The following is a 9,753-nucleotide window of genomic DNA, read 5'->3' as shown; positions in this document are numbered from 1 at the left end:
CAGATTGTCTGACATAAGTTAACTAATTAAGTAGTCCAGTATGCAAACATCTCCCTTCTACAAATTAGCACTAATGCTTAATTAAAACGGTTTATTTTTCTAAGTATCCTCCTAAGCATCTTGCATTGTGCATGCCCTATAAATACTGTTCCCTCTTTTTAAAATATATTGTTACGATTTTAGTGAAGCATAAACTTTGCATAAGATATATATAGAAAATACAAACATCTACAATATCAAATCAATATTATTAGATCCATGTGCTTTTGGTATTAGATTAACTAAAAATATATTTAACATTTTGAAATTGAGGAAGTATAGTGTATTAGATTAACTAGACTTCTAGCCATTAAAAGATGCTAATAGAGGCATATAGTATTTGAACAAATATGTGGAATATTGTGGGATCTTTTACCGTGAGAATTATAGCATCGTAAACTCTTGTTACATTTAGGACATGGTCCCCTTGTGCAATGACAGACGATGTCACCTTGACTCTAATGATTTTCACTGTTTAGAACATTACTCATTACAACTTTGTACCAATAAAACTACATGAGCACAAAGTGATCAAAACTTGTTACGTTCAATCGTCATTAATACGCTATATCCAGCAAACACAATATCCATCTTAAACGGTGAAAATTGTGTAAGGTCACACTCTTTTCTTATCTATAGATTGAATTAACATGTCGTAAAGAAAGGGTGAGTTATTTTGATACTCATACATGATGTTTTGCTATATATTATGAAATAACTATTTCTAAGTCAACACAAGGACCATCATGTTTGGACATGTAGACTCGTATAAGTATGAAAGAGTAAACTAGTATTGATCAAATTGCTTCAAAGGAGATAAACTATTTCTTGAATGGGCTATCATTATTCCTTTATAATCGAATATTCTATTTCGCCTGCTCGGCCAAGTCATTTTCCAACTGTAATTGGGTGGACACCCATGTGTTATGCTTCGAGGATATTTCTTTTAGTGTTCGATAAGGCATCTTCATCCTTTTTTCAATTGTCATTTTTGTCTAAAAGCTCTTCTCGTGTAACTGCGTCATTGTTAGAGTTAACCACATCGACACAAGAAACTATTTGAACGAGAAGACATGCGAGTTTTCACATAGTGGATTTTGTACACACACATATGGGTGTGGATGTGTTCTGGACCATCGATTTATTCCTCGGGATTTTCGCTTGCCTTGGTAGATAGAAATATTTCTTTCTCTCTCCTCCTTTTATCTGAATCTCGGAGCAAAACCGATGATGACTGAAACACCCACACACATGTTAGGTTTTCGCTGTACAATCTTTCTTTTAAAAAATGGCAACGAACGACCAATTTGTTTCTCAAAATTTTGCACAAATAACATTCAGGTCAATATGTATATATGATTTACTTATAATTTCTAACACTTACAAGTACGAATGTTTGCAGGGTAATATCTTTGTCCGGCGCACGAGTTCAACTTTTTTTTTTTGGCATACCAATCAGATCCAGATCCCTGAAACCTAACAAAACACTACTCCCCCGCGTGAGATCGACCATGAAACATGCCTGAAAATCATGAATACCCTGAAACACGTGTTGGAATGAAGATCATGAATACCCTGGGGTGTTGGAGGAGCGTCAAAACTGCATCGATTTCAGTCGTCTGACGATTGCTGCATCATTCGAGCACGTGACACCGGTTTGTGGTGTGACCGGGCGCAGTCGCGCAGAGCAGCAGCGATGGCCCACTCGCCAGCCACACAAGCCTGGCACCGCCGCAAACTAGCCGTTGGAATCGGCGGCTTGCCGGGATAGCTGTCTGTCAGCGATTAATCGCAACAGCTAGCGGCAGCCCCCCAACGGTCACTAGACACGCGAATCACATTCCCCTTTAAATCGCGGCCCCGGCCTCTCCCTCAATCCCAACTCCCCAATTCCATTCCGATCCGATCTGCTCCCGTCCCCTCTCTCCTCGATCCACCGCCGCGAGCACGCGCACGGACGAGCGAACGATGGCGAGGGGCGAGAACAGCGAGTCGCACGGCAGCGGCAACGTGCCCGCGTCCTCCCCCGCGGCGTCCGCGGCGAAGCAGGCCCCGGCGGCGGCGCGCGGCGCGGAGGGGCAGTCGGTGGTGCGGCGGCTGCAGTCGGAGCTGATGGCGCTCATGATGGGCGGGGACCCCGGCGTGTCGGCCTTCCCCGAGGGCGACAACATCTTCCAGTGGATCGGCACCATCGACGGCTCCGCCGCCACCGTCTACGAGGGCACCTCCTACCGCCTCGGCCTCGCCTTCCCCAGCGACTACCCCTACAAGCCCCCCAAGGTGCGGTTCGAGACGCCCTGCTTCCACCCCAACGTCGACACCCACGGCAACATCTGCCTCGACATCCTCCAGGACAAGTGGTCCTCCGCATACGACGTCCGCACCATCCTCCTCTCCATCCAGAGCCTGCTCGGAGGTTTGTTCGCATCCAATCTCATCGAATCTCATCTCATCTCGAGTGTACCGCCAGATCTGGCCTTCTGTTTCTGCACTTTTATTATTCTCTCTCTGTGTGTGCTCGATCTATCTGGTGCGCGACTTACTGAATGAACTCTTTGATGAACGCAGAGCCCAACAACGACTCCCCGCTCAACACGCAGGCGGCCGCGCTATGGGCCAATCAAGAAGGTAAACACAGCTCAACAACAACAACCGCACACACCTCTTTGCCGTCCAGTCGTGATCAACCTTTTCCTGGTTCTAATTTTTCTCGCTATTGTGTGTGCAGAATTCAGGAAGATGGTGGAGAAGCTCTACAAGGCCGTCTAGAAGAAGAGGAAGGCGAGCGATCTATCTGATTGGAGGCGGCGGCGGCTCCGCAATTCTGGTGTTCGATACATTGCCAACTGCTGGAAACTTGGACATGTTATTATAGCTTTGATAGATTGTCAACTGTTCAATATACTGTTCGCTGTTTCAGTTTCGCAAAGCTGTTGTTTCAGTCTGCCTTTACTGAATTCGTGTAACGAGGAATTCAACTTCGAGATGATTCAAATCAAAAGAATATAGATCCCATTTATTAGTATATCTGTATGTCTCCCCATTTTTTAATCTGAATATAGATCCCATGCATTGCTTGCTGGAGGGGGGCCTCTAGAAAAACTCGGTTAAACGATTACATGCTAATCAGATGCGCTGCTCAAATTGGGAACAACCTTGTCAGCAACAAAACATAGCAAAGACTTGCAGTAAAAATGAAGTTCAGACACACTCCAATGAACTTGCAGCAAAATTAAGCCACGGCCACTTGAACTTGGATGCAACTCAATGCCAAAACATGAAGGAATAAAAAGGAGGTAATAGCATCGGACATACAATAACTTGTATGGCGGGTGCAAATTCATACAACAACTTGAAAAATGTGGTAAGGTAGTACACGAACTTGTCATTGAGGTGCAAATCAGTACAAAACCCTTGTAGACATGAGACGTGACAGTGTATTTTTGCGAAAAAAACCCTCGTATAATTTTTCTCACCTAAGTGTCCTCCGACCTCTTTTCCCAATATTCATTGTGCTACCTCCATGATCATCGGCACCGTCGTTCTCCGTTGCGTGCTTCTTTTCATTGGCGGCTGGTCTGCGCACAGCCGTTCTATTACCTGTCGGTGAGCGAGTCGGCATCGGCAATCAAAATTGAGGGCTCCTTGGTGCCCGCTGGGCTTCTGCTCCTCAACCCCGTTGGCTCTGTGGACTAATCCCCTGTTTCAGGGAGAAACTCTTGATGAAGCAGATATATTATGATGTCAATCAACACTTATAACACTGTGCTTTCTTAGTTCCTTGTGATTTAAGTAGTTAGTTTTATCTGGAGTTGGCGAGGCACTCCGTCGCGGCCGGCCGTCGGTTTTGTCGTCGCAAGCCGGCAAGCTGAGCGCATGTAGCAGAAGGCTGATGCGGCTTTCTGGCACCCTATGGGGCCGTGTATATTGCCGCCCTCGCAGGACGACAACCGCCGGAGCCTTCCAACTCGGTGCCCTGCCCGGTGTCAGGCACCACCGGCCCTGTATGTCCCCCGCGGACGTGGAGGCGGAGAAGAGCGACGTGGTGTCGGCCGGGAGGTAGAGCCGATTCGGCGCCAGTCCAGCACACCGCCAACGCGCCGTGCAAGAGTGAGTACTCGACGAGGACCGCATTGATGGTCTAATCTAGGGGAGAAGGGCAAAAGAGGAAAGGGGCACAATTACAAGAGAAAACATGCCGAGGTTATTTGTAGAATTACTGCTGCCACGTGTCATGTCTAGAGCAGTTTTGTACTGATTTGCACCTCAATGACAAGTTTATGTACTACCTTACCACATTTTTCAAGTTATTGTATGAATTTGCTCCCACCACGCAAGTTGTTGTATAGTTGGTGCTATTACCTCAATAAAATGCCCCAAGGCATCGTTTGGCACTTCAGACTATTATCCCTAGTGCAGCCCTAAGGCTGCTCATAGTGGGAGTAACATAGGTAGTAACATCACAAACCCTAAAGCATTTTGGTGACATGGCATGTCAATAAATGAAGAAAGAGAGTGGGGTAGTAACTAGCTATGTTACCATAACATCACACTTCTCAAAACAAGATGAGTCTATAATCTAATAAATATGGCATGCATGACACCACATATATGTAACTACCCACTATGAAGGTAGTAACATAGGGTAGTAACATACACCATGTTACTACTCTATGTTACTCCCCACTATGACTAGTCTAAGGCGTCGTTTGGTACTTCAGACTATCCCTAGTGCTATGGGTGAAAACACTTCCTTAACCCAATCTCCTCCCTCTTCGATCCTAATTTCCTACAAACCACTGAGAGGTAAAGCGAGCAAGTGACCAAATCGCGAGGTTTCACAAGGATCTCGATCTCGGGTTGGCCAGGAAAATACACTCTGATCCGCTCAAAAACCTCTGTGCCGGAATAATGCCAAGGGGGATATTTAATAATTCCAAATGGATTCTTTTATCCAGGGCTCTTCATCAACCCAAATAGGGCCTGCCGTACCACACATCACAGTATCACACGACAAAGCATGTATACCTCCACACAGTATCACACGACAAAGCATGTATACCCTCACTTGCGACTACTGTAGGAGATAAGTCTGTCCAAACTCCAAACTAGGGGATATGTACAACAATTGACACCAAGCAGCAATTGCATGCTGAAAACATCGACAATGAATGACAAACAAATAGCACACAGCTCTGCCAACAGTCTGTCAATTTCAGTCATGTTACATCTAGAGCTCCCTAAGAAAGGGAAGCTTCTTTCAGTTCAGTAAATCTAAGCTAACTTGGACAGGACAGAACAGGATACAAGGAAGTCAGGACTATCGTCGACCTTGTCTGATGAGACCTGATATCCGCTGAAAGAATACACGGCACATGGTCATGGAGAACCTTATGTCCTGCATTTTCATCCACTCCAAAGCGATTTTCTCCAGTGTGCCCAGTGAAGAGTATTTGTAGGCCCATTCACCGCCATCAGCTTGCTCTAACCATGTCAGGGTGAAATTATAACCTACAATAACTTGTAGATCTCAGTTAAGACTGTATTCAGTTTTATGCACAGTATGATAACCAGCTCAATATCAAACTCCAACTGATGCAAAATCTTAAGAGAGGTAACTCCCTGTTAACAAACAAAGGTGCATGCCAGTCGCGACATTTTGCCGCTAGAATGAGATGTGAAACGTAACCATCAGATGTTTGTGATCCAAAACATTCTATCCGTAGTTGACAGGAAAGTAGCCAAGACATCTGAGCAAGTATAGGAGTACTTCCCTCAAAAATAAAAGTATTGGGGTACTTAACCTACAGGTTTACTCCATAATCATCATGATTTATTGTACAGATTTTATTCTAAGCATTAAAACAGGAAATTATATTGATATGTCAGTGCACCAAGATTCCAAAGAAGTTTAAGATCTTGACAGGTAGAAATATGAAATGGGCTGATAATAATAACTAAAGGACGGAAATGTGTTGTAAAAATTCCATAATGTAACATCATCGTTGTCAACTTGTCATCACTGAGGCAATATTGTGCAAATGATCCAGTCGAGTGTTAGTGTTCAGTATGCAGGGCCAGGTCAAACAACAGCTAAGCTCACAAGAAAATGTGCTCTATTCTTTTTGGGAGACAGCAGACATTTAACATAGGTACTGAATTTTGAAGTTTACAGAACCGTTTTTCATAATAAAGAGGCAGACATTTCTGAACATTATAAGCCGGATATCCAGCTTGGCAGCATGGGTAACATGTAGAATTAGAAACATGAATGTGCAATATCAAGACCAATATGTAAAATGTAAATCATAGTAACTAATGTCATATTGTAACAATGAGATGTAGCAAAATAAAACACAGGAATCGGTGTTTGCATGTACCACTAGCTTCATGATAGATACAAAGTGAGAACCCTTCCATTTCATTCTTCAATGAAAATTTCATGCCAACTAAAGATTCAGCCAGCATCTGATACACACAACTAGAACTTTCATCTTCCCCATTTCCTGAAAGCATCAGTCTTATAAGTTAGACAAATTTAGAGGCACAATACAAACTGCAATCCAGCAATATAATCCTCTGCTTGTACACTGTTACTAACCTGAGATGCACATATTTCTTCTACAGCATTCCAGCTACAGAATTAATGTAAACCATAAATAATGGTTTAATAAAAACAAATAAAGGTCAACATAATCATTTACCCTTGCATACATCTACAATACTGTGAAAAACTTGCCTCTCTAGCTTCATCCCGAAAGGTACCATGCTGGACAATGGCATTTGCACTGGACAGTCTGTTGTTCGACTCTGGTGTCCTTGCATGTGAAACTGGAGTGTGATTACGTATGACTCCAGATGGAACTGTATAATTATTTGTATCATTCTTTTCAGCCAGTAGAAGCTTAAGCCTCGAAATTTCAGTTTCAAACTCCTTTGCTGCATGAAAAAAACCCGCAGCACAAGGTAAATAAATAATTGTGGGTAAACCAACTTAGTTGCAATTTTTTTTAAAAAAAGATGATAGAAATAGATATATTGGCAATCTACAAAGTATATGCGATTTTGGGGGGACTTTTGTACCTCATAAGTTGGGTATTATTATCACTTTTCAGCAAACAAGTTGAATAGTGTTACACTTCAGCATACCCGACTATTACCGAGGTAAAAATTACCATAAATTACTTTGTTAAGGCAGTTTGCGTTTGCAGGATAATAATAATAGTAAACATTGGAAAATATAACAATGTTCGGTAAGTGCTTAATCATAATTACAATTAAATGAAATGTCAAGCATATTTTGGAAAAAGAGTAGAGAGACAAGCAGATAAAAACGAGCAGAGGTACTATTCCACACCATAATCCATCCAAACACCACGTTATATAATTAGAAACATACACATGAGACCAGTTCATTTTGTTGTCAATTTCTCACTTGCATATAACAACTATTTCATTATAAATCCTACATTTTGAGAGAGATATTTAAAACATTAAGTATCTTATTCAAGTTGGCCATATGGCAGGAAAAAATTACAACAATCAATCAACTAAACAATTAACTTCCGGTGTACTTCCACAACATATAAGATCATGAACTCATTTGATGTAGGGTAAGGCCAGTATCACAACCCAATAAAGTTGGCACTTAACAAACATCAAACTTGAACTTCTGTAACTAGTTGCACCTACACACATTTCTAGAGCATATGCACCCTGGACTTTCCAAGAAGCATGGAGCACAAATTATGGTTGTAACATGCTATAACATGTGTGTGTGGAAAAAAGTTGATCAAAATTATGACCATATATTGAAGAAAAAGAGATGAAGGACTAATGTAGCCACTATATGGCACATATTTGTGTTTTCGTAAGAGAAGAGTTCGCAGATGGTCATGTTTTTCATTCCTTTTTACAAGTGCGCATTTATAACATGCTGCACATCTATGATTATTTTCAAGAAAATAATTGGCACGTAGAGCACCTTCACAATAGGTGCAGGCTCAGCTATGCGTTTTCAAAGTCCTACGTTTTGACATGTTATTTGCCAACTCATAAAGGCATATGTGTGTGGCAATTTTACGTGGACAAATAGCCTAATTAGAATAGACTCCAATACTAGTGAGTAGCATCACACTAATTGTTCAACTAGTTGGGTAATATCATGTGATGTGTCTCGTTTCTTGCTAATCTTTCGACCCTCTACTTTCAGGTTTCAGCAGAAATATTGCATATAAAGGGGAACCAACTCAGACAGATCACTAGATCAGTGGTTTTGATGGTTACTCCTCTCCAACAAAATAGAACATCAAAAAAGTGTGGTAACAATATTCACAAGAAACTACTAAAACAATCACGCATGAACATTAGAGAAGTCACGGTCTGGAGCAGTAGTTGGTTACACAATAAACATACTTGGATATGTGAGTTGCCTCAAATTCATACCATAACTAAGATAGGTTGATCTAAGAGGTTTCATATATGTTAATCAGTACTACCATATTCCCGCAGACAAACAACTAACAACCAGCTAGAATAATTCCATTCCATCAAATACTAAGATTTCAGAACAAGGTTCTATTTCTCTCTACATGATTCCACCAACCAAACACGGCTCCTGGCCCATCAAAAATTACCGCTCTCCATTTCTCACAGACACGTCCCAGTCCCATGTATGCGTGATTTATACTGACACGCCAGCAATCTACATTCCTCAAATTCTAAGCATTAGCAGGACCCGACCGTAAAGGGAGGAGAACTCGAAACCGGACAAGGAAACTCACTCTTAGTGTCATCGACTGAAGTTTTACGGGCCTCCGCAAGCTGCTCCTCGCTATCAACTAAATGTGCCTGGATCTCCGCAAGCTGGTGCTCCGTGTCAACTAACAGTGTCCGCGTCTCGGCAAGTTGCCGCTCCTTGCTGAGCCTGGCACCAAGAAATAAACAACAAGAATTTAAGAGGAAGCAATTCGCCCACAAAACAGCACGCACAGCACAGGCATCTTCTGATCTTACAGCTCATCGCGGAGGCGGTTGTTCTCGTTCCGGAGGTTGTGGATCTCGCTCTCCATCTCCTTCATGCCTGCATCATCCAGATTACAAAATCTGAAAAAAGGAACGCCCATCCCCAGCCGAGGAAAAAAGGGAGAAATCGGGGTTGGCTTTACCTTGGCACATCTCCTTGATGTCGGACTCCAGCTCCCTCGCCGACCCCTCGTCGAGCAGCTTTCGCTTCTGCGCGAGAAGAAGCGGCGGCCCAAAGTGGGGGAAATGAGACGACGAGGTTGGGGGAGATCCGGGGCCATGGGTACGGAATAGAAGGGAAGGGGGGAGGAGTTGGGCGGCGGTACCTTGAGGCCGGTGTACTTCCGGTAGAGGTTGGCGTTGAGGTCCTGCATCTGAGCGGGCGAGGATTCTGGAAGCTTCTAGAGTCGGTGAGATGGCGGAGGTACGGGGGGGCCGGGCGGAGCGGGGGAAAGAGAGTTTTGGGGGGAGATTTTGGGCAACGCACAACTCCGTCCAATTCCCTGCCTCCACTCCGCTCCTCCGATGGCGCGTTTGGTAGCTGGATACGGTCCGGCCAAACCTAGTTCAAATGAAAACTACGAGTTTGGTTAGAGCATCTCCACCCTCTCAATAGTGTATTCTACTCTTAAATATAGCAAGATTACCCGGCCAACCAGGCCACTCCAAAGGGCCACTTTTCGTTGGCAG

The 9,753-nt window shown here is 43.4% G+C and overlaps 2 protein-coding genes across 2 annotated transcripts; one reads left to right on the top strand and one right to left on the bottom strand.

The window, feature by feature from the left end:
- Nucleotides 1-2,007: 2,007 nt before the first annotated feature.
- Nucleotides 2,008-3,043, top strand: LOC124667607 (ubiquitin-conjugating enzyme E2 20-like). Its single transcript, XM_047204868.1, has 3 exons — nt 2,008-2,455; nt 2,608-2,667; nt 2,768-3,043. The coding sequence occupies exons 1-3, from the start codon at nt 2,008-2,010 to the stop codon at nt 2,806-2,808; spliced, it is 549 nt and encodes a 182-aa protein (XP_047060824.1). The 3' UTR covers nt 2,809-3,043.
- A 1,994-nt stretch (nt 3,044-5,037) lies between these two features.
- Nucleotides 5,038-9,487, bottom strand: LOC124668593. The gene is made up of 8 exons (XM_047205703.1): nt 9,390-9,487; nt 9,207-9,273; nt 9,055-9,121; nt 8,823-8,965; nt 6,779-6,978; nt 6,641-6,674; nt 6,420-6,545; nt 5,038-5,550 (listed from the first exon to the last, which is right to left on the bottom strand). Exons 1-8 carry the CDS (start codon nt 9,435-9,437, stop codon nt 5,360-5,362), a joined length of 876 nt encoding a protein of 291 aa, XP_047061659.1. The 5' UTR covers nt 9,438-9,487; the 3' UTR covers nt 5,038-5,359.
- Nucleotides 9,488-9,753: the final 266 nt, after the last annotated feature.

The sequence above is a fragment of the Lolium rigidum genome, chromosome 6 (assembly GCF_022539505.1).
Source record: "Lolium rigidum isolate FL_2022 chromosome 6, APGP_CSIRO_Lrig_0.1, whole genome shotgun sequence".
In the NCBI taxonomy this organism is placed as follows: Eukaryota; Viridiplantae; Streptophyta; class Magnoliopsida; order Poales; family Poaceae; genus Lolium; species Lolium rigidum.
This window is presented reverse-complemented; position numbering and strand designations above follow the sequence as displayed.